Source organism: Capricornis sumatraensis, chromosome 5, assembly GCF_032405125.1.
Source record: "Capricornis sumatraensis isolate serow.1 chromosome 5, serow.2, whole genome shotgun sequence".
Taxonomy (NCBI): domain Eukaryota; kingdom Metazoa; phylum Chordata; class Mammalia; order Artiodactyla; family Bovidae; genus Capricornis; species Capricornis sumatraensis.
Window position 1 is genome coordinate 50,216,273 of NC_091073.1, and position 25,650 is coordinate 50,241,922.

At 36.2% G+C, this 25,650-nt stretch overlaps 1 protein-coding gene across 1 annotated transcript in view; it reads right to left on the reverse strand.

Annotated features, from left to right (window-relative positions):
* ORC5 (origin recognition complex subunit 5) overlaps window positions 1-25,650 on the reverse strand; it is a 75,153-nt gene that overhangs the window by 21,545 nt on the left and 27,958 nt on the right. The window contains exons 9-12 of the mRNA XM_068972808.1: window positions 23,793-23,845; window positions 21,574-21,686; window positions 19,843-19,890; window positions 11,668-11,778 (exon numbers count right to left, since the gene is read on the reverse strand). Coding sequence (XP_068828909.1) covers window positions 11,668-11,778; window positions 19,843-19,890; window positions 21,574-21,686; window positions 23,793-23,845 — 325 coding nt within the window. The remainder of the gene's footprint in view (window positions 1-11,667; window positions 11,779-19,842; window positions 19,891-21,573; window positions 21,687-23,792; window positions 23,846-25,650) is intronic.

The following is a 25,650-nucleotide window of genomic DNA, read 5'->3' on the forward strand; positions in this document are numbered from 1 at the left end:
CTAGTAGTGATAATGTATAAATCCAATTACCTGACTTTAGAAAAGGTAATGACTAACAAATAGGAAATGAGGCAAAACGTGAATTCATTAAGAAATGGTGTTGTTGGGGGTGTGGACCATAAGCATCAAATAGAGCTTAACAGTGCTGGAAGACAGCACATGTTAGAACACAACGAGAAAAACGGATGTGCTTTCAGAGAAGAAAGCGCTTACAGTGAATGGTGTACAAGATGAGTAACGACAGTAGCTGAAAATACTGCCAGTCTGTGAAGGGCCTCACAAGAAATGTTATGGAATGTACTCTTGGTTCCACAGACAATGCAACTCACTAAAAAACCATAAACATAAAAGCATATTTACTTTTCAAAGATTTTTTTCTGATGATTGTATGCAAAACAAATTTGAAGATGTCAGTGTCAGGAATACCAGTTAGGACATTATTTAGGGAATAATTTGGTTTTGGATGTATCAGTGTTGATAAATATGGCACATTCAGGTATGACTGTGCTGCTGGCAATCTGGGTCCAGAGCTAGAGGAAAAGGACTAGAAATTCAGAACCCAAAAGTTAGCACACACGTAGCATTTGAAGCAAAGGGAATAAATTAGACAGCCTTAGGTAGAACTAGTTCCCTTTCTTATTCCTAATTGTTGGAAATTCAACTCTCCACCACTATTTAGAGCAGCAAAGTGAGGGAGCACCTTAGGTTCTAGAAGTGACTTGGGACTAAAGACCCTAGTTTCTCATAAGGACTTGGTGCAGCACAAGCTCATGAAAAATATCTACTAATAGGTAGATGAGGCCAATATCCTCCAAAGGACTCTGATCAGTTGTGAGCTGACAAGGAATCAAGACAGTCTTTCATTGCAAACCCCCTTAAGCATCAACATTTCTTTTAATCAACTTTTTACAGAGCATTTAAAAATGTAGCACACATTTCCATAATGTGGATTTTTCCAAATCATTTAACTCCTAAATTGTTCTTGCTAAAACTCCAGTCCTCATTAAAATAATCTAGTCATAAAACTCTATCTAAGCTATGCACTTGCCTATACAGACTCTATATTAAGAGGTTTATTTGAATAGACATGTATAAGCCCATATCCATATAAAATTCTGTCTGTTTTCAGCAAAAAACTTGCAAAGTCATATAAAATTTATTGGTGTTGAACACATTTCCCCCTAAAAAATGCAAATAAAGGGTATACATTTGGTATATTTATTAGAAAGGTAGTTATAAAATACTGCCTACACAGAATAAGGTTCAAAGAGAGTACTCTCTTTAACAGTTGAAAGCATAATTTATAAAATTTTTCTATCCCTTAGGCAGTATTTTACAGGTCACCCTTAGGCAATGGTTCCATTTTTCTGGAATTTAGTAAAAATGCCTACTGCTGGGCTGATATATTCACAAAAGGCAAAGTGGCTACACTGAAAAAATTCAACACCAGATTTAGGGAAGGCAGGAGAAAAGCAGGTGCAAACACCATCCTTTTATAAATGAAAATGAGAAAGATTTTATTCCTGGGCAACATAGTAAAATATTCCTGTGCTTTTTATTATCCGTGGTAATACTACTTGATAATATCAGTATTCCTTACAACAACAGAGCAACCAACCACAGTGAAAACCAACCACAGTTCAACGTTACTCTTTCCAAATATGAAGCATCCCAAAACCGTTTTTAAAAAGTCTCCTGAAATCAGCACTTACAGCAGAGCAGTCTGACAGGCAGAATGGTAACATATCTACACCAAGAGTATCAGGAGACTTTAGAATCTAATTTACTGCCCCGGTGGAGACAGAGCTTCAAGACAGTGCTTCAAGACAGTAAGGCTCTTCACTGCTAGAGAAGAGCCCGCCTCTGTCAAACAGCACCCCTGCTGACCTATTCATCGGCAAAGTAGGCATTAAGTAAGGTTCTAGCACTATCTTTGGAATGGAATGCCTCACAATTTCAGTTGTGGCTAAGAAAAAAAAAATAGTAAGATTATTAGAAAGTGTTAGCATTCAGGATATTTCCTATGATTTATATAATTAACCTTAATGGCATCAAGCATTTCAGTTGTATATTATAGAGGCACTAGAATGTTGGTACAAGTCAAATGAAACACAGAGAAATCATAAAAGAACAGCTTTTCACATTTTCTAATACTCCAGTAACCAGGGAATTTGTTTTTATTAAAACTGTCCCTTTTGTTCACCAATTTCATTTTCTATTAAAGTAATTATCATACTTACATCACTTTATATGAATATCTTATGTATCTAAATTGTAGGACATTACATTATATGTTTACCAAGTTCAAATTCTTATCTAACCAAATATGCAATGGGTAGTATTTTATTATCTATGATTTCTGATGTTCTATGACTAGCATTTTATAAATATAACTACTTTTTCAAAAATATAAGCCAAACAACTGCTGTATTATATAATATACTAACTTTTAAGGTAAAAAGGTTTTTATAAGTCTATAAAATGAGTTTGACTAAAGTGCTTTTGGTTAAAAATCTACAAATATAGCTTGAAATATTGCATATAAAAAAGTAGCATAATGAGCCTAACTTTTAACCACAAAGTATTTGAAATACAGCCATGTAACTTGAAGAAACACCACTTAGTTTATAATACGCTATGCACAACAGAGTATTTATTGTCCCTAAATACTTTTGCCCATCTCATGTAAAGAGTTGACTCACTGGAAAAGACTCTGATGCTGGGAGGGGTTGGGGGCAGGAGGAGAGGGGGACGACAGAGGATGAGATGGCTGGATGGCATCACTGACTCGATGGATGTGAGTTTGAGTGAACTCCAGGAGTTGGTGATGGACAGGGAGGCCTGGCGTGCTGCGATTCATGGGGTCGTAAAGAGTCAGACACAACTGAGTGACTGAACTGAAAGAGTTTCAAGTTTTAAGAGATTCTCATAATTTAATTATTAGCAAAATTTAGGTATGACATAGGTATCAAGCAATCATGCTGCATAACACTAAGTTCAAGGACTGTCAGAAGGAAACATTCAACAAATAGGTTTGCTATTTAACTTGGAAGAAGATATTCAAATATCTATATTATGAAACAGCAGGGACTACTGAAGTGAAAAAAATCCTGTTTTAATATATTTGTTAGGAGAAACAAACTGACTGAAACCACCTACCCTTGCCAGGCACCATATAACCATTTGCCTGAGTTATCTTAGAACAGGAGGTCCTGGTAAGGAACATGCAACTAATAAGTCACTATCAACCAAAGATTTTGGGAAAGGTCAAAAGGAGATACCATGCATCCTACCACCTCCCAGAATTCTTGTTGGCATCCATCCTGGCTGAGCAATGTGTGCACCAACAGGGAAGACCCCGAGTCAGAATGATTGGCCAAAGACAACCAGGAAACTAATTTCATTTATCATAAAACAAGAAACTGTGAGCGTGTGGCAGAGCAGTTCTCCTGGGTTCCCTTACTCTACTGCTCTCTGCCTGGGTGCCCCTTCCCAATAAAGTCTCTTGCTTTGTCATTTGTCAGCATGCGTGTCTCCTTGGACAATTCATTTCTGAGTGCTGGACAAGAGCCTCCTTTCAAGGCCTGGAGGGATCCCCCTTCCTGCCACATACTCACTTTAAGTATTTAAGTATTAATTCCTTCAGTATGAATACCCTCCCAGTAAAAATACATAAACACCATTAACTGTGATATAATTCGGCAGTTGCACACAACGCTAATGAGTGGCAGAGGAAGCTATAGACTGATTAAAAGGCCCTTGGGGACAAGCATGGCATTTGCTTGACTTCTGTATCTCTTTATATAACACAGAGTATGAAACATAATAAGCCCTTAAAAAATATCTATTAAATAAAATTTTAAGCAGAGAAAGAAAATTTTAATTCCAATTAGCAAAAAAAGATCAAATATTGACTTTGGAATTTGATTTAAATTATATCTAAACATTTTTAATCACATAAATATGGACAAAATCCCATCACTGAAACTAAAAATTATATAAATGTTCTATACATCTACCTATAATTGAAGAAAAATGCCAAAAATTGGTTTTTGGTTGAATAAGTAAATCCAACCTTACCTAAAATTTTAGCAAAAAATGTCCTACAGCTATGGTAAATTAGAGATGAAGCACCTGCTTCAAAACCTCTCCATGCATAAAGCAACTAAACCATTTTGCTTTCTGATTAATGATAAATTCATTTAAAAATTATCAAAATAGCTTAAATATGTCCTATATCAATAAACCAAAACTTAAAACAAGTAAAATACAGATGTTTAATAACTAAATGCTACTACAATTAATGTAATCAGTTCAGTTCAGTCACTCAGTCACGTCCGACTCTTTGCGACCCCATGAATCGCAGCACACCAGACCTCCCTGTTCATCACCAACTCCCAGAGTTCACTCAGACTCACGTCCATCGAGTCAGTGATGCCATCCAGCCATCTCATCCTCTGTCATCCCCTTCTCCTCCTGCCCCCAATCCCTCCCAGCATCAGAGACTTTTCCAATGAGTCAGCTCTTCGCATGAGGTAGCCAAAGTACTGGAGTTTCAGCTTTAGCATCATTCCTTCCAAAGAAATCCCAGGGCTGATCTCCTTCAGAATGGACTGATTGGATCTCCTTGCAATCCAAGGGACTCTCAAGAGTCTTCTCCAACACTACAGTTCAAAAGCATCAATTCTTCGGCGCTCAGCTTTCTTCACAGTCCAACTCTCACATCCATACATGACCACTGGAAAAACCATAGCCTTGACTAGACGGGCCTTAGTCGGCAAAGTAACGTCTCTGCTTTTGAATATACTATCAAGGCTGGTCATAACTTTCCTTCCAAGGAGTAAGTGTCTTTTAATTTCATGGCTGTAATCACCATCTGCAGTGATTTTGGAGCTCCAAAAAATAAAGTCTGACACTGTTTCCCCATCTATTTCCCATGAAGTGATGGGACCAGATGCCATGATCTTCGTTTTCTGAATGTTGAGCTTTAAGCCAACTTTTTCACTCTCCTCTTTCACTTTCATCAAGAGGCTTTTTAGTTCCTCTTCACTTTCTGCCATAAGGGTGGTGCCATCTACTTGTGGGAAAAAGCCAAGCTGATTTACAATTAAACGTAAGTCCAAACATGACATTGTACAAGAGGCACTGATCAAAACCATTCCCAAGAAAAAGAAATGTAAAAAGGCAAAATGGTTGTCTGAGGAGGTCTGACAAATAGCTGAGAAAAAAAAACGCAAAAGGCAAAGGAGGAAAGGAAAGATATACTCATTTGAATGCAGAGTTCCAAAGAATAGCAAGGAGACATAAGAAAGTCTTCCTCAGTGATCAATGCAAAGAAATAGAGGAAAATAAAATGGAAAAGACTAGCGATCTTTTTAAGAAAATTAGAGACACCAAGGGAACATTTCATGCAAAGATGGCTCAAAAAAGAACAGAAGTGGTATGGACCTAACAGAAGCAGAAGATATTAAGAAGAGGTGGCAAGAATACACAGAAGAACTGTACAAGAAAGATCTTCACGACCCGGATAATCACGATGGTGTGATCACTCACACCTGGAATGTGAAGTCAAAGGGCCTTAGGAAGCATCACTATGAACAAAGCTAGTGGAGGTGATGGAATTCCAGTTGAGCTATTTCAAATCCTAAAAGATGGTGCTGTGAAAATGCTGCATTCAATATGCCAGCAAATTTGGAAAAGTCAGCTGTGGCCACAGGACTGGAAAAGGTCAGTTTTCATTCCAACTCCAAAGAAAGGCAATGCCAAAGAATGCTCCCTACCGCACGAATGCACTCATTTCACACGCTAGCAAAGTAATGCTCAAAATTCTCCAAGGCAGGCTTCAACAGTATGTGAACAGTGAACTTCCGGATTTTCAAGCTGGACTTAGAAAAGGCACAAGAACCAGAGATTAAATTGCCAACATCCGTTGGATCATAGAAAAAGCAAGAGAGTTCCAGAAAACATCTATTTCTGCTTCATTGACTACACCAAAGCCTTTGACTGTGTAGATCACAATAAACCAGAAAATTCTTCAAGAGATCAGAATTCCAGACCACCTGACCTGCCTCTTGAGAAATCTGTATGAAGGTTAAGAAGCAACAGTTAGAACTGGGCATGGAACAACAGACTGGTTCCAAATAGGAAAAGGAGTACATCAATGCTGTATATTGTCATCCTGATTATTTAACTTACACGCAGATTACATCATGAGAAACGCTGGGCTGGAAGAAGCACAAGCTGGAATCAAGATTGCTGGGAGAAATATCAATAACATCAGATATGCAGATGATTCCACTCTTATGGCAGAAAGCAAAAGAAACTAAAGAGTCTCTTGATGAAGGTGAAACACGATAGTGGAAAAGTTGGCTTAAAATTCAACATTCAAAAAACTAAGATCTTGGCATCTGGTCCCATCACTTCATGGCAAATAGATGGGGCAAACAATAGAAACAGTGAGAGCCTTTATTTGGGGGGGCTCCAAAAATCACTGCAGATGGTGACTGCAGCCATGAAATTAAAAGATGCTTGCTCCTTGAAGAGAAGCTATAACTAACCTAGACGGCATATTAAAAAGCAGAGACATTACTTTGCCAACAAAGATCCATCTACTCAAAGCTATGGTTTTTCCAGTAGTCATGTATGGATGTGAGAGTTGGATTATAAAGAACACTGAGTGCCAAACAATTCATGCTTTTGAACTGTGGTGTTGGAGAATCTTGAAAGTCCCTTGGACTGCAAGGAGATCCAACTAGTCCATCCTAACAGAAATCAGTTTGAATATTAATTGGAAGGACTGATGCTGAAACTGAAACTCCAATACTTTGGCCACTTGATGCAAAGAACTGAGTCAATGGAAAAGACCCTGATGCTGGGAAAGAATGAAGACAGGAGGAGAAGGGGAAGACAGAGGATGAGACGGTTGTATCGCATCACCGAGTCTATGGACATAAGTTTGAGTAAGCTCTGGGAGTTGGTGATGGACAGGGAGGCCAGATGTGCTACAGTCCATGGGTCACAAAGAGTCAGACAGGACTGAGCAACTGAACTAATTGATAAGTCCAAATCTATTGACAATCAATATACAGTATCATGTGAGTTTAAAAGAATATAGTAATGGAAATGCATATTTTTGAAAAAATAACTACATTACTACACTTGGCTCCAAAATGCCCCTTATTTATACTCTTTAAAATGAAAATTAAATTTATAAGGATATTTTCACTTCAAATTTTTCTTAGTAAACTATGTATAACTAAACAAGAATTACGCTCCTATTCTTATCTTCCAGTTATTTCTAGAAATTAATTCACAGTGCACTGTTCCTTATAATTAAAGAAACAAGTTATTATTTTAAAACTTCCAAACTGCAGAATTACAATGAATTACCTTCAAAAGTAATTTTTCAAAATGCTAACTGATCAAATAAGATCAATAATAATGTGATTTAAGTATACATGTAATTGGATGTCCTTAATTTTTTAAAGATAATTTTCCTTTTAAGAGTCACTTTAGAAACCTGTATCAATAATTTCAGGAATAAATTCTTCAGCAATTCTATCCTCTTGGAAAAGATAAAGTGATATGGCTTAATATTTTAAAATAAGTGATATATCTGACAATCTTAAAGAACCATACTTTTACTGCTTTCACCTAAATGTAAGATTATGGAGGGAGTGGGCAAGGTTGAGTAAGAGAAGACATAGAAATATCAAAACAGTGAAACAAAGCTTCCAAACAAATTTTCATTTTTCCTTCAAGATTAAAAAGAAAGACAAAAAAGAATTAAAAAGATAAATTAAAAGCATAACCTAAAATAACAAATTACTATAAAACAAATCCTTAAAACAGTTACAGGCAGACAAAACGGATAGAAAAATAATTTTTACTATCTCATACAAACATATGATAACCAATAAAAAGCAATTTGGTTTCAAGTAGAAAATATTCATGCAACACAATTCCTTACCAATTTTATTTACATTTTAATGAAAAAGTAGACGTGTCTGCGTGCTCATAAATATCTTCAGGATTTTTTTTCTCCAAATAATCCAATGTATTAAATTAACAAACAGCTCTTTCTAAATAACAAAGACAATATTAACAAGTAAAAAGCTAGATTTTCCTGCTCATCTTACAGCTACAACGCAGCAATATTGCCATCTAGTGTTCATATCAAATAAGTACGTCCAATACAAATGTTCTAGTTTTGTTTTGCACTTAAAGACAAATTGTCATTCCTATATGGCAACCCATCCAGTACTCTTGCCTGGAAAATCCCATGGATGGAGGAGTGTAGTAGGTTACAGTCCATGGGGTCGCAAAGAGTCAGACACGACTGAGTGACTTCACTTCACTTTACTTCATGGGCAAAAGTATAATTTTGATGAATAAGTAAAATGAGAAAAAAAAGTCAGTGAGAGACAATGGGGAGAAAAAATACAAGGTACACGGGAGACATACCTTTCTTTTGGATGCAATTTCTGTCACATTTTGTTCTTTAAGACAGTATTTTTTTAAAAAATTTTCTTTGATATTCTATTGAATGAACAAAAGTAAACGTAAACTTCCTAGAATTAGTTATACAGTCACCCTCAGCATCCTGGGGATTGGTGCCAGGACACCACCCGCCAGCTCTCCATATCAAAATCTCAGGATGCTCAAGTACCTTATATAAAAGAGCATAGTGTTTGTGTATAACCTAGTTACATCCTCCCACACACTTTAAACCTTTTCTAGACTATCTTTAGTACCTGTTACAATGTAAATACTATTAAACAGTTGTAAATGCTAGGTAAATAGTTGCCAGTGAAGCAAATTCAAGTTTTGTTTTTTGGAATTTTCTGGATTTTTTTCCCGAGTATTTTCAATCTGTCGTTGGTTGACACTATGGATGCAGAACCTATGGATATCTATTCCTTTGTACCATCTCCTCCAACCTTTGTATCCCAAATGGAATCACTGAGATGAAGTACTAAATGATTTTTCATCAAATAAACATAAATTCATTTAAAGCAATATTTTAAATATACAAAATTTATCATTTTGAAGACTGCCAACTAGACGAGATAAAGAATGAAAAGGCTGAGGTCGTTAAAGCTGTAAAGAATTTAGCTTCATTAAAACAGAAAGATAGATTTTGTGCTAAATTGCTTAAGAACAACATTATAGACATTACTGAAACAAAGACCGGTGACACTGTTCATCATCTATAAAAATCTCAGAGTAGCTAGTAGATCCCTAAATCAGCAGCCTATCATTGTTTTGATTGTCCATCCTTATAAACCTACATCTGCTGTTAGGAAATGCTCTACCAATGTTAGGTAAATATGTAAGGTGTGATGTGTGGTAGTGGCAGTATTACTTACTACTACATCACAACTAAAATAGCTGTAATTTTAGTAGTGGGGCTACTATATAACCCCACTTATTCTCGACTCATAGGGTGTGACACTTCACAAATGTGTGTCTTACAGGTCGCGTTTCTCTAGTGTAATGGTTATCACGTTCGCCTCACACAAGTGTGTCTTGTCTTTTTCTCCTAGACCCACACTGTGGTCATATTGTCCTCCCTCTTAAAGTTCTATAAATCCTACTCATTGAATATAAGATGTCAGCTAATTCTACTATTATTTTTCCTTTTTTATTTAAGCATTTTTGTACAACAAACACATATCATTTATATAAATTAGAAATAGCAGTATTTAAAGAAAAAAATCCTACTCATTGGCCTAGCTCCATTTTTTACCTTTACTGTGATGCCTTCAAGTTCTCTCCTCTTGTCCAATCCAGAAGTGACCTCTTTTTACTGTAAACGTTGCAGCAGCACCATCTAGCATTCACTCACAGCCTTACAATACTACTTTTTATGTACATGTTTTTTTATCCCCCCAAAATATAAGGTCTCTGAAAGAAAGAAACTCCCATTTATCATCCTCTTATGTGTCTCCCACAAAAGTAATTTTGGGGCACCTAAGAAGTATTAATAATCATACATGATGCAACCATCTTTCTGATGTGTTTAGAAGTACTGTCTATTTCACTTCTCTAGGCTTTAATTCTTAAAGATTTACTCACTTAGTCATAGTGAGAAAGTAATTTCACCTCTTGAGGCTCAATTCCTTACAATAAAGATCATCAAGTATTATATGTAGAAAGCTATTCATAAAACGTACAGTTTGACTAAAAACTAATTCCAGGCAAAGTATTTATATGTATTATAAACATATACAAACAGATCATAAAAATTTCCTGTAATACATATTAAATTTTTTAAAATTATCAACATTAGGGCAACCATACACCTACCCATCTAGCTATTAATATAACTTAATAACTCACCAGACTCCCTTTCTCCAAAAATGTAATAAATGTATATACAATTTTCTATAAAGCTGACTGACATAAAAATTATCAGTGTGCTGAGCACATTGAGAATATACCTATTTTTGGTCACCAGAGACTTCTTTAAATGAAGCATTAAAGGTTACCATCATGCATTAGATTATAAAATCTAACATCTATTCACAAACAGTATTTATTTGCAGTAAATTGAAATGTAAATGTTATTATTTACATGTTTTCAACCTAAAAACATATACATAAAACAAAATGCTAACTGAAACATCTGAGGGGACACTTCTTTTCCATAAATACTAGTGCCACCATTTGTCTTTTCTTCTATCCATTCACACCATGTAATAAGTATTGTTTTTCTGAACCATTGAAGAGATCTATTGTGACTCTATATATTTTTAAAAAATATTTTATTTATTTTTGGCTGTGCTGGGTCTTTGCTGCCATGCGGGCTTTTCTCTAGCTGCACCAACTGGGGGCTACTCTACAGTTACAGCGTGCAGGCTTCTCATTACAGTGGCTTCTCTTATTGCAGAGGATGGGCCCTATGGTGCAGGCTTCAGCAGTTGCAGTTCATGGGCTCAGCAGCTGTGGCTCCCAGGCTCCAGAGCACAGGTTCAATAGTTGTGGCACACGTGCTTAGCTGTTCCGGAGCATAAAGGATCTACCCGGACCAGGGACTGAATCCATATCTCCGGCATTGGCAGGTGGATTCTTTACCACTGAGCCACAGAAGAAGTCTGTGACTATATTTTCAATGGATAGGTTTTTCTTAAACGTTATCAAAAAAAAAAGAAGCTTAACTAGTTTATAAATGTCATGTTTCCTATTTTTATGCTACTGCTGCCATCTAGTGAAAATTTTGAGAACTTAATCATTTTGGAAACAAAAAAATGCATATTGTCAACTATGCAAAGTATACATATGAGGAATAAGAATATTATAGATCATTTTCTTACAAATACATTTCTTAAACTTGTTTGTTACATTTCTATATTATAATTCAACAATTTAATCATAAAGTCACTTTTTAATCAGCAAGATAATCATTATTAAATTTATTAAAAAAATAAAAAGCCTAGAAACATCAAGTTGCTTCTGTTCTCAGTTATACCTTAAGTATATGCAAATTCAGTGATACCCTCAAAGACTATATATTTTGAATTTCAATTACTTACCAAGGACATTGTTCATTTTATAGTAGTAACATATGCAGACCAAATATCTAAAAGTCTGGAACTCTACTGACACACTACCTGAAGAATTCCATAAAGATGAAGAAAATATGTAACAGCCTATCATTAAGCTTACCTGGGAGAAGATATTTGCCGTTGGAGCAACTCTGCTGTCCACAATACTATATAATATTGCTAATAATCTGTCTAATGGAAATGGTTTTGGTCCGAGGAGATGATTGCTTGTCTGTAAGAAAAAAGAACATGGGTTTCTTCTTACAGCAGAACACTTGCTTTCTGTATTATAAATTCCCAATAACAACATAGTTATACTGTACACAGTTCCCCACAGAGGCTAAGAAATCTAACTGGCAGTCTCTTAAGTTAAAATTTTACCTGATATGATAATGATTTATTTTTCAATGGTGTCTTCAAGATGTTCTGACTTAGCATCAACAAACATTAAAGAATTCAAAAGTCATTCAGTCTAGTTCCAAACATCACCCCTATTTTGCTGTTATAACCAGATGTTAAGTGATTTAGCCAAGTCATTTGTCAAGACAGTGCACAATCAAAAGCAGGGTCCAGGCCCTAACCCCTAGACTCTAATCTACTACTAACTCCTCACCACTCCTCTTTGTGCCACTTCCTGAAAAATGTATTTGTTCAACATTAACTGTTCTAAAAAGAAGAGTTATAGTAAATACAAGCCTAGAAAATGAATGCAGTGTTTCATAGGATGTGAATAAGCTGTCAGTTTGAAACCGTAAAATTTATTAAAAATTTTTAAGACTGTAAAACGTTCATACTTGTCTACAGAGTCAATAACACAATTATTTCTTACTGGAAAACTACAGTGCTCAAGGGTCTATAGATAATTAGATTAGATAATTCTATCAAATAATTTTAGTAGCAGTATAGGAAAGTACTCTATATAAGCAAGGGCAAATAAATGGGAAGCTTTATTTACATGCATGGGATTAACTATTTCTTTAAAGAATAAGTTAAAAAAAAACCTACTCATAATTACAAAAAAAGTAATTTATACCAGCTACTTATATCTAAAAGATAGTTTAGAAATCATTTTCCAGGTCTTAAAGTTTATATTCTTTTCTTGTTAAATACTTCAAACATTTAGAAAATATACCAGTGTACCCACCGCCCAATTTCAACCAGATCCAAATATTATGCAATTTGTACAAAAAAAGCACTTGATCATGTTACAAACGGAAGACCCCTGCACCCCTTCCATATCTCATTCTCCCCTTCCCTCTCGAGAAGAACTGTTCTCCAGAATTTGGTATTTTTATAATTTTCATGACAATTTTTAAACTACTACTATATATGTGGGCTTCCCTGGTGGCTCAGTGGCAAAGAATTTGGCTGCCAATGAGGGAGATGTGGGTTCAAACCATGGGTCAGAAAGATTCCCTGGAGAAGAAAATGGCAACCAACTCCAGTATTCCCTTTTTTTTTTTTTTTCCCAGTTTATTCAATTGGAGGATAATTATTTTACAATATAATGATGGTTTTTGCCATACATCAATATGGATCGGCCAAAGGTATACATGTGTCCCCTCCATCCTGAACCCCTTTCCTACCTCCCTCCCCACCCTGTCCCTGTCCCTGAGCACCAGCTTTGGGTGCTGCCAATGAGGGTCACAGAGTTTGTCGCTACAGTACTACCCAGCCTATCCTGATCAATGCAAAGTACATTCAAATACTGACTTTGATATGATCAAACTGCAGAATTTACAGGCTCTTATTTTTCCACACTATCACCCAACCCTTGGAGTCGTAAAGACTCTTTTTTAGTTTTGCTAACATTAAGGGTATAAAATAATATCCCAGTGTTGCTTAAAGTTGCATTTCTTGGGACTTCCTTAGTGGTCCACTGGTTAAGAACCTGCCTGCCAATGCAGGGGTTATGGGTTCGATCCCTGGTCTGGGAAGATTCCTCACGCCACAGGGTAACTAAGCCCTTGTGCCTCAACTACTTAAGCCCAGGTACCCTAGAGCCTATGTTCCACAACAAGAGAAGCCACGGCAATGATAAACCCATGCACTGCAACTATAAAGTAGCTCCCGCTCACTGCAATTAGAGAAATCACACACGCAGCAACGAAGACCTAGTGCAGCCAAGAAAAAAATAAGCAAATAAGTAATAAATGGTATATCTAAAAGTCGCATTTCTCATTAGTCAAAGTTGCACCCTCATTAGTGAATAAGGGTGATAACTGTCATGTTTATAAGACACTTCAAGTTCCTTTTTGTATCACTTACCCATTTATTTACTGGACCTTTGCCTTTTTCTCATTTGTTTCTGTGAGTCTTTAAAAATCCTAGATAATAATCATTTGTCAGTTGTATGAGTGCTAGAACAGTATGTCAAACATCACAGTAGGCTTTGGATTCAGAAAGTCCAGGAACTGGATGCTGGTGCTACCGTATTAACTATAAAATCTCAGGCAAGTTACTAAATTTCTCTTTAATATTCAATTTAATCATCTAGAAAATGAGGATAATAACTACATTCATTAACTCATTTTGAGAATTAAGTAAGATCATACACAGAGTCTACACTGTTTGGCTTACAGTGCTCAACAACTTTTATTATTATTATCATTATATACTTATTTACATTTTTTCTTTTCCACACAAATGCCTCTGTTTTTGAGGCATTTTTAAGCCCTTGTGTCTCAACTACTTAAGCCCAGGTACCCTAGAGCCTATGCTCCACAACAAGAGAAGCCACGGCAATGATAAACCCACGCACTGCAACTATAAAGTAGCTCCCGCTCACTGCAATTAGAGAAATCACACACGCAGCAACGAAGACCTAGTGCAGCCAAGAATAAATAAATAAGTAAATAAGTAATAAATGGTATATTTAAAAGTTGCATTTCTCATTAAGCAAAGTTGCACCCTCATTAGTGTTTTATTTACCTTTTCATCCCTAGAACTTGGGATTGTTAGTTTAAAAAATGAATGGATGAAAGGATAATGAATGAAATTATGTTAGAGGGAAGAAAGAAAAAAATAAAGGTAAAAGTTGAGCTATCTAAACGTAACTGGTGTCCCTGTCCTCATTAACACTTAGATGTGACTTGAGAATAGTAAAAACAAACCAAATTCCTTAAGTGTTGGGAGTAAAGTAGGAGGCAATTCAAGCTGAGAATCACACTGCAAAATGTCACCAATACTTTTCTAATTTTCACTTATTTTATGATTAGAAAACACATTTCCAATTTAAAATTAAAGTGTTCCAGTGCCCTGTAGGGCATATGACATTTATCTTCTTCATAGAACTGATTTTGTGTTCTATAAACACAAATTGGCTTCCCACCTAGAGAGAAAGTCAAAGTGTGAGAAATACCTCACTAGATTCACCACAGCTCATTAGAGAATGAAGGTCTGTACGAATAGAGGGAACAGGTGAAAAAGGAAACCAAGTAGAATAAATGTTTGAGGAGACAAAAAGGAATCAAAACTGGTATCAAGTCAAATTAAGAAAAATAGGGCCTGGAACATAAACTTGGAGTTACAGATATTTATACCAGAAAAAACTAAAACTAGGAGGAATTAAAAGAAGTTTAATTGAGGGGAACAGAACTATGAGTGAGGAAAGGAAAAATGTTGCTTTTCCATATAAAGTCAAGTCAAGTCGCTCAGTCGTGTTCAACTCTTTGCGACCCCATGGTCTGCAGCCTACCAGGCTCCTCAGTCCATGGGATTTTCCAGGCAAGCATACTGGAGTGGGTTGCCATTTCCTTCTCCAGGGTATCTTCCTGACGCAGGGATCGAACCCGGGTCTCCCACATTGTAGGCAGACGCTTTACCATCTGAGCTATCAGGGAAACCTTTTCCATATAAACTAACTGGCAAATAACCTGGTATCACATACATGGATTAGCTGAATTGAAAAGTAAAATCTTAAAAAAATGAGTACATCTTAAAAAAAATGAAGGTACATAGAGAAAAATACAAGTGAAGAAAAACACAACAGATTTAAAACAATTGTTAGGACCAAACTGAAGCCAGTACAGGCTCTAAGGGGTGGGCTAGGCCTGAGAAAAGCTGAGGCTCTGGGAACTCCCGCAGGCAGTGCAGCTCGACCAATCAGAAAAAATCCCCCCGCCCGCGCCAGACCTAAGCCAATCCGGATAGGGATGCGAGGTTTAAAAGTCCCATGCGCCTACGGTTTAACCAATCAACTATGCTGTTACAGAAACAAAGAACCGTCTGTATAAAAGTATATGACATTGATTCATGTCAATGTATGGCAAAACCAATACAGTATTGTAAAGTAAAATAAAGTAAAAATAAAAATTAAAAAAAAAAAGTATATGTGATTCAGAGCTCGGGGCCTTTATCAGATTCCACTGTGCTGGATGAAACATGGGTCCTGGCTCGAGCTAGTAATAAACCCCTTTATGCTTTTGCATTGCTGTGGACGTCTTATTCTCTCAGTTTTGGGGACTCGGATTCTGGGCATAACATTGTTAATGATAATTATTTGTACAGTTTTCTTTTTTTGTAAGATTAAATCAAATCTCCTTTAATTTAAATAAGGAAACAGAATTGAGCTCATATGGTTTGCATTTAATGTTTGATTTCTTGATTGAATTGAAAGCTTCCTGAGAGCAGAGACAATGGTTCTTTTGTTCTCCACTTCGTCTGGTGAGCCTCTAGCAGAATGCTTGGCATAAAGTAAGCACTCAATAAGATTTCAAGAGGAGAGGCAATAAAAATACAAAGGAACTACTAAGTGTATACAGATTTCAGTAAGTTACTTCAGATTTTAAAATGACATGAACCAAAGACATCAGGCTACTGCAAAAAAAAATCTATAAGAATATCAGAAGAACCATCATTCACCTAGAACTAAAAACACCCTCACAATGTCTTCACTCACACAGTTCCCTCCATCAGGACTATCTTCCTAGACTTGTACAAATCCATTCATTTCACAAGGATGGTCTAAAGTGCAAGCTCTTTTACAGTTCTCTCTGATCAGCACTCGTATATCTCCCTCCTCAACATTCTTAAATAATTTTCTGTCTAAAGAGTAAGGCCTAAAATCTCTTCGCTCTATGTTCATTCTTTGATTTTCTTCATTCATTCATCTAATTTATTCATTTGTTCAATAAACATGCACCAACTACTACCAAGTACTGAGATATGCAGGTCAGAAAGCAACAGTTAGAACTGGACATGAAACAACAGACTGGTTCCAAATAGGAAAAGGAGTCCGTCAAGGCTGTATATTGTCACCCTGCTTATTTAACTTCTATGCAGAGTACATCATGAGAAACGCTGGACTGGAAGAAACACAAGCTGGAATCAAGATTGCCGGGAGAAATATCAGTCACCTCAGATATGCACATGACACCACCCTTATGGCAGAAAGTGAAGAGGAACTAAAAAGCCTCTTGATGAAAGTGAAAGAGGAGAGTGAAAAAGTTGGCTTAAAGCTCAACATTCAGAAAATGAAGATCATGGCATCTGGTCCCATCACTTCATGGGAAATAGATGGGGAAACAGTGTCAGACTTTATTTTTGGGGGCTCCAAAATCACTGCAGATGGTGACTGCAGCCATAAAACTAAAAGATGCTTACTCCTTGGAAGAAAAGTTATGACCGACCTAGATAGCATATTCAAAAGCAGAGACATTACTTTGCCAACTAAGGTCCATCTAGTCAAGGCTGTGGTTTTTCCAGTGGTCATGTATGGATGTGAGAGTTGGACTGTGAAGAAGGCTGAGTGCCGAAGAATTGATGCTTTTGAACTGTGGTGTTGGAGAAGACTCTTGAGAGTCCTCTGGACTGCAAGGAGATCCAGCCAGTCCATTCTGAAGGAGATCAGCCCTGGGATTTCTTTGGAAGGAATGATGCTAAAGCTGAAACTCCAGTATTTTGGCCATCTGATGTGAAGAGTTGACTCATTGGAAAAGACACTGATGCTGGGAGGGATTGGGGGCAGGAGAAGGGGACGACAGAGGGTGAGATGGCTAGATGGCATCACTGACTCAATGGACATGAGTCTGAGTGAACTCCGGGAGTTGGTGATGGACAGGGAGGCCTGGCGTGCTGCGATTCATGGGGTTGCAAAGAGTCGGACACGACTGAGCAACTGAACTGAACTGAGATACAGAGGAGAATAGATGGGCTTTCTTCCCCTACCTGCCGAGTGAGGAAATTCTTCCAGAATCTGGCCTCAATTGCCTTTTCTCTCAAACTCACCATATACTACAGCCAATTGTATTTCATTATGTCATTTATAAGTCCTATACTTTCTCACCTGTACTTCTTGGTATTTCTTCAATCGGAATATCTTCTTTGTCCATCTCTGAATATCTAATCCTCACCATTCTTGAGTGCCCACTCAAAATGCAAGCCCTACTACAAATCCTTCTCTCACTACCTCAGCCAGAAGTATTCCCTTCTCCTACCAATCCTTTATGACCCAAAGCAGCTACACGCATAAGAAAGAGGGTACAAAATCAATGATCTCCCTATAGCAGAGAGCATAATCAGAGATGTCTCAGTGAAAGGGTGAATTAGAAAAGTCTTTCCATGCCAAGCAAATGGATTTGATAAGGAAATCTGCCTGCAAAACTCTAGCTTTGTGTGAATGGAGGAGAAAAGTCTTCCTTGAGACTTTTAACTAGAAGCCAGAGCTAATTCTAATGTGGAGACAGAAAGCACCCAGGCAGAGAACTGAATTTCAAATGATCCCAAGTTACTGGTGTTTCTAAGTGCTTGCATAGAAGCAGACACAAAAATTCTCTAAAGTAACACACCTCAGGCCTCAAAAATGCCAACATTTAAGTTAAGCCAACAATTAAAAATAATAAAATACTCAGGAAGCAGGACACTATGTGCACAGGTCAGCAAAAATAGAAAACGGAGAATTAGACTGACTCTGATACTTTAGTGTCTTAGGAAGACATGCTAGAGAGAATGGAAACGTGTGTGTTTGTGCATGCTCTGTCATGTCTGACTCTCTGCGACCTCATGACTGTAGCACACCAGACTCCTTTGTCCATGGGATTTTCCAGGCAAGAATACTGGAGTGGGTTGCCATTTCCTATTCCAGGAGAGAAAGGGGGAGGGGCAATATTTGAAACATTAATGACTAAGACTTTACCAGAATTAAAAAGGCATCATTATTCCAAATAGGAAGCAAATTAATGCCATGTAAAAAGAAATTCAATCCCAGATATATCACAGTGAAACTCAAAGAACACTCAAGTAAAAGGAAAAGAGAACTTGAAAGCACCCAGAGAAAACAAGAATAACACAGGAATAACAGACTCACAGCAAGTGCTTTTTTTTTTTCCAGCAGCAGCAGCAAAGACAGTAAAACAATGTCCTCAATTCAGAAGTGTAAGCTAAGTAAAATGGTTTTTAACAATAAAAGAGAAACAAAACTCTCAGCATCCATAGTGCTAAGTCTATAGTTCAAACTCCTCTAGTTTCTGTCAAGAAAAGTCACAGAGATATCCAAACAGACTAAACGCTCCTTTCACCAATTTCAATCTTGCCCCACAACCGTACCTCCAAAGGTGCACATTGCTTTAATTCCTAAGCATTTCCAGATTCCTCAGGTCAAAACAGCTTGTTTGGGGCATTATGTTTCAGTCTTCCCTGATCTGCTTAAGTGTGCCTGTTAGTTGCTCAGTAGTGTCCAACTCTTTGTGACCCCGTGGACTACGCTAGCTAAGCTCCTCTGTCCATGGAATTTTCCAGGCAAGAATATTGCAGTGGATTGCCATTTTCCCCTCGAGAGGATTTTCCCGACCCACAGGTTGAAACCTGGTCTCCTGCACTGCAGGCAGATTCTTTACCATCTGAGCAACCAGGGAGGCCCTTGATCTACTTAGTCACCTGTAAATCTATCTACCAGTCAATTTCAAATTTTACAGATCTCTGATCTGCTTAGATCTTCTTCTTATCTTTTTAACTTCTTCAACACCGAATCTGTGGGTATTTCAAAGGGGACAAGAGGAATACATGCTATCTTTAACTGAAAATTCCAGTGTGACCTTTTTTATCTATTAATTCACTTAGAAAAAATTTTGTCAACTCACTTTTACCTCTAGAACCAGCTCACCTGAATTGTGTCTCCCCAATCACTATATTCTACATAATAAAATACTATTACATTATGACGGTGCCATATCAATACAAGTAACTTCTTATAGCCAAATGGCTATACAATTATGGCTAATACAATTATGCATTTACCTACTTTTAATAATATTCTAAATTCATAAGTTTTTCATTAGAGAAATTACAACATAAATACCTTTTCATGTTTCTTTAAAAAATTGGTTTTCTTGATTTTCCCATGATGCTGCAATTAAGATAAATAACTTTTAAGATAAAAGACAGGACTCCATAAAACAGAAAGCACAATTTGTTTAAAACACGGTACACACAATACTAATTTATGTATTTTGGGTTTTATTATTTTATTCTATTTACTGCCTAAAATATCACCATAAAATATCAACATATTTTAGACTTTTAAAATCAGAGTTTGATCATATGCAAGATTACCTTTGCATGTAAAAGAGGTTTTAAAATATAAGTGATACTTCCTAAAGAACTTACATTGTGTTATTACAGAACATTTATTTCTATAAAAATAAGACTTACAAAGATTAATGAGTTTTCATTCATTCTGTAAGGCATGTTGTCAGTTCTCATAAAATTGAGAGCATTTAGTTAAGTACTTGGATTTAAGAGTAGAGGAAAAAAATAGATGGCAGTCCCTGCCCTCTTTAAATGAAAGACTAGTGCTAGAAATAGGCAAAAAGGAAATAGATAAAAATGTATTACAATACATGTAGTAAGAAAAATTGCATAGTTTTCAAAAAGAAAACAATTCTAAAGTGAGATTTCTTTCTAATTAATATACATGCAAAGGCTCCTGAGTGTTCCAGATAACAGTGTATGGAGCATATGATACTATAATAGGAGCTTTAGAATAATAAAGGAGTTACCACCCATTAAATTATTCCCATCCCTCTGATTTTTAACAAAACCTATTTACTCTTTTTAAATGTACAATTACTACTGAACTCCTCTGTGAAATTACCTAGCTCACCCACTTAGGTTGTTATCTTGAAGTGAGAAATAAAGAATAAATGATTCAAGGGGGGAAAAAATGAATAGGTGAAATTCAAACATTCAGAGATTGGAGAGGAAAGAATTCTAGATGGAGAAACCAATGTAAAAAAAGGTTGGAGAGTTAGACGGAAAAGTAGCCAAGATTTGGAAAAGAGAAAAGTTCAGTTTGACTGAATTTTTTATTAATTAGCTTGTAACTGTACATGCCTAGGATGCGTAGCAAAATGTATCTGGTTGCAAGGATATTTTTCACCCATTTGATATAATGAATTGGTAAAAGAGAGCAAATGATTATATGGGGAAGAGCAGCTGAGTTCATTATGGAAAAAGAGTTGGTGTTTCCTTAGGTGGAAGGTGATTGAGGAAAAGGCTCATGCATTCCAAAGAAACTCTGTTTAGAAGTTTGTTGAGTGTGAGGATTGCTCTGTTGATGGATAAAGTTCTGAAGGCCTGTAGATTTCATTATCAATATTCATTTCAGGAAACACATTTGTTTTTTGCTGTCATTTTCAGACTAATTTGTCTTTCAAAATTCAGCAACCAACGCCACCTCCTCCATGAAGCCTTCTTTCCTCAACACTTCCTGCAAGCTGTTTATTGTATCAATTTTACTAGACACTAATACATCTTTTTTAGCTTGTTTGCTCCATCACGTCTCCACCCCAAAAGTGGCACTCATTCATTCTTAATATCCTAAAGAAAGTTCTCAATTAACATTGTTGATTGGCAAAGGTGAAGTGAGAAACAAAGGATAAATGATTTAAAGAAAACAAAATCTTTAAAGAATGAACCCTAAGTATACCAATCTCTTATTCTAATCTCTATCCCTTATAAATTTATAAGAGTTGAGGAATTTCAAAGTATTCCCTATTTCTTCAAAAATAAAGTGAAAAGAAATGATTACCTTAAGGAAAAACCTCTTGTCAGTTCTTGCTGGATTATAAGAAGCGAGGTATGCAGCAATTAGGATAAATTTCGAGTAGTACGGAAGTTCCACATGAGTATATGCCGAGAGACCTATACAACAAAATACTTTCAGTAAGTATTTCACAGGCTACCATCAGATTTTAAGTATCATATCTTTTCTCACTTATGTATTGACTTCCATATGGTGTCCTGTAGTCAAAAGATTTTTAAGTGCCCTGACCTTAAAACGCCATGATAATGATGGTGGTAGGGGCAAATATTATTATAAATGATATGTTTTATTCATTCTGTTATTTGTTATAATGATATGGTCTGCTTAGTCTGTTACATGAAGTCTAAATCCTATCCATCCTGCCCTTCAAAGCTACACTCCACTAAACGTTCCATGATGCTCCCCTACCACACCAAAACAGAAAATTTATCTCTACTGTGAATTCTCACTTTGTATATATTTATGGTCCATGTAACTTTATATAAAGAATTAATTAAACATAAGTTATATTTTCTACTAAGCTTCAGTGTTTACTGAGGGAGATAAGTTTAATGTTTTTTTGTATCCTTACAGTATCTTATACAAAAGACTGAATGGATAAATAAAAAGTAGTCAATCAGCAGCAATTATTTTTAGGGGAAGGGAAAATGGAATCTCATATTTACTGAATATGTAGCATGTGGAAGACACCATGCTAGGTGCTTTACTTAAGCATCTTTGAATCTGCAGTAATTTAGTGGTAGGTATTTTTTCCATTTTAGATGAAGACACTGAGTTGGTCTCAAGGTCACACAGGCAGTAGAGCAGGTAAATTATTGCAGATTTTTAACTCCTGTATCTATTTCTTTCATTAGAGCACACAACCGCAAGTCATTTGTAGAGTATCTCAAGCATTTAAAAGCCAAAACAGAATCTCAATATCACTTCATTCCATACCACTTTCCCCACCACTGGCTACTGACTCAAAACATTTTAGATAGTTTGTTGTTGTTTTTAAATGAAAGTAAAGTTGACCCTTAAATAATGGAAGCTATCTGTGACATCCCACTCTTACACAGAAGAAAATCTGCATATAACTTTGACTCCCCCAAAACTTAACTACTAATTGGAAAAGACTCTGACACTGGGAGGGATTGGGGGCAGGAGGAGAAGGGGACGACAGAGGATGAGATGGCTGGATGGCATCACTGACTCGATGGACGTGAGTCTGAGTGAACTTAGGGAGTTGGTGATGGACAGGGAGGCCTGGCGTGCTGTGATTCATGGGGTCGCAAAGAGTCGGACATGACTAAGAGACTGAACTGAACTGAACTGAACTGAATAGCCTATTGCTGACTGGAAGCCTTAATGATAACATCAACAGTCAGTTAACATATATTTTGTATACATATACTTATATGTATTTTTTATGCATTCATGACATGCTTAAATTTTCCTTTCTTTTTGATATCTGTAGGCTATGCAGTTCATTCATGAGTTTTTCCGAATTGTTGAATATCTCCAAAAAAGTTTACAATATATTTACTGAAAAAAATTTGTATTGTAAGTAGACCTCTGCAGTTCAAATATATGTTGTTCAAGGGTCAGCTGTAATTCTGCTAGGATAAACCCAAGGTAATAGTTTCTTTAAAGGAAACAAAAGCACAAAGCTTTCAAAATACAACCAAATGAAATGTAATCTTCAAACTAAATTAACATAAAATTGAATTTTATTCCATAAAACTCATGGAATACATATATATTAGGATAAAATTAGGTATACAATTGATTGGTTTAATACAAGCATTTAAAGAAATATAAACTGCTTGGTTTTCACATGATATAATCCAACATGTAAAAAATAGAAAACTGGTATTCAAACTTCAAATGAAATCCTCCCATTACACTGCAGTACTGCTTAAAAGAAAATCAGTAATCAGAATATCATGGTAGCTTAAATCATTATTTAAAATATCACAGTAGCCTGTGGGAATTCCCTGGTGGTCCAGTAGTTAGGACTAAGTGCTTTCACGCCAGGGACCATGTTTGGTCCCTGGTTGGGAACTAAGATACTGTGATACAGCAAAAAATAAATAACGGTAGCTTGTAAATTATCTTTTATAACATTACTGACTAATGCTCTTTAGTGTCAACTTTGGTATCTTGATTACGAGTAATCACTGAAGAAGTGTCTCTGGTAACTGTCTCAACACTTCCTTTGATACCTTTCAGTTGTCCTGGATCTGTGTCATCTTTCTGTAGCTTTTCCCATTGCGAACTGGAAAAAAAAAATTGAAGGGTAATAATGGATTGAAAAAACATAAAATCAATATACTAAAGCCCTAGAAAAACAAAATTTTGATTTGACAAAATACATTAATTACCTTATAAACAAGACAAATAATACACACGTTGGTAGTGCTACAAAATCACTTAGTGTATATTAGAACAATATAAAATTATATATCAATGCCCAGATGTTAATTTTTTTCAAAAATCTCTTTTCTTCTGATCACAATTATAAAGTTAACAAAAAGCACCAACTGATACTGTTGATTTAGCAAAAATTGTTATTATACATGTGTGAATGACAGTCACAGGTAGCAAGGAAAATAGTTGAGCCATTTACAGGGACAGTTTCAAATGGACCAGGAGATATCACCTGGTTTAGAATGTCATTTCTCTATTACACTGCTGGAGAGTCTCACTGGCTCTTTATGCCACAATATGATAAAAAGGAACTACAAGCATTATACGTGTTATTATTATAAAGGTAAACAGCTGGAACAAAAATGCAAACTGTGCTAAATACCAATTTTGTTTTCAAAAAGAGACAGAAAATAATCACATAAGAGATTCTGCAAACTAATCAAGGATAATAAAACATGTTTCCTATCGATAAATGGGTACACCCCAAAAAGAACAATATTTTCAGAGTGACTTAGTAAAGTAGGAGATCAAATTAGCAACACTGATTTCTGTGATCTATATCTAAACATACTATAGATTATGTATTAATGCATACATAGCGATATATGTGTATACAGACATTCTTGTGAAAGATGATGGTAACAAATTAGAAATTACCTATGTGGTTAAGGAAAGAAGCGAAAGGGATAATGGGGTGTGAGACTTCTGTAATTTTTTAAAATAAGTTTAAGTTCTGAACTATTCTGATGTCACCTTTTACCTGTACAGCAAACCATGAGTTTATTCTACTTTGCCTTTTCTCTTTCTCTTCTTTTTCCATATTTTAACTTTGTAATTGTGTTATTCCCATCCTGTCAGAGAATGTAATTATACAAACAGTATTCTTCTACCCTTGTTCCCATCTTTTAGTTTTGACCTATGATCAAATGTAGTGCCTGTCAATCCTTTTGCTAAAGCTTCCCTAGGCATCTCCACTGTACTGATTTTTTAGGAAGTGCTTATGAATATAGCGTTCCCTGAGTTCTTACAAGCTTAACACTGTTTTTCTACAGCCACGATACCTGAATGACAGGTTGGCTGGATATAAACTTCCTTGGCTTACACTTCCTCTCTCAAGTTTCTTGAAAATATTGCTCACCTATCATTTTGCTTTATTACAAATTCACCTTCCTTGGTAAGTAGCTTACCTTTTTGCCTTAATCCCCCCAACTCCACTTCATTCTTTACGACCAAGCAGACAGGAGATACCATGTCCTTCCAAATCATCCTCAAAAACAGTACTTTCCCAAACCTGCTTTGTTAATTCTTGTCTACATACTCTTCAAACATTTCCTTTTGATTCTCCAGTAGCCAGTGCTCAGGCCTCATGTGTTCTCAGAATTTTCTCACTTAGAGTTGGACTCTCTCTCCAGAGGTGATTCATTTGTATTTCAGGACTACATGTCAACCCCATGCCCTGTCCCCATCATCCTCTCCTCTTTCCCTATAGTCACTGCTTAACTTTTAACTTCAGCCCCAGAGTTGGCTCTGCTGGCTTCGATTGTTTATTTCACTATTTACATATAATTTAAAGCTTATAGTTAACTCTGTAGCGTGGGCATCCATGCTTAGTCAGTCAGGTCCGACTCTGCAACCCGATAGATTATAGCCCAC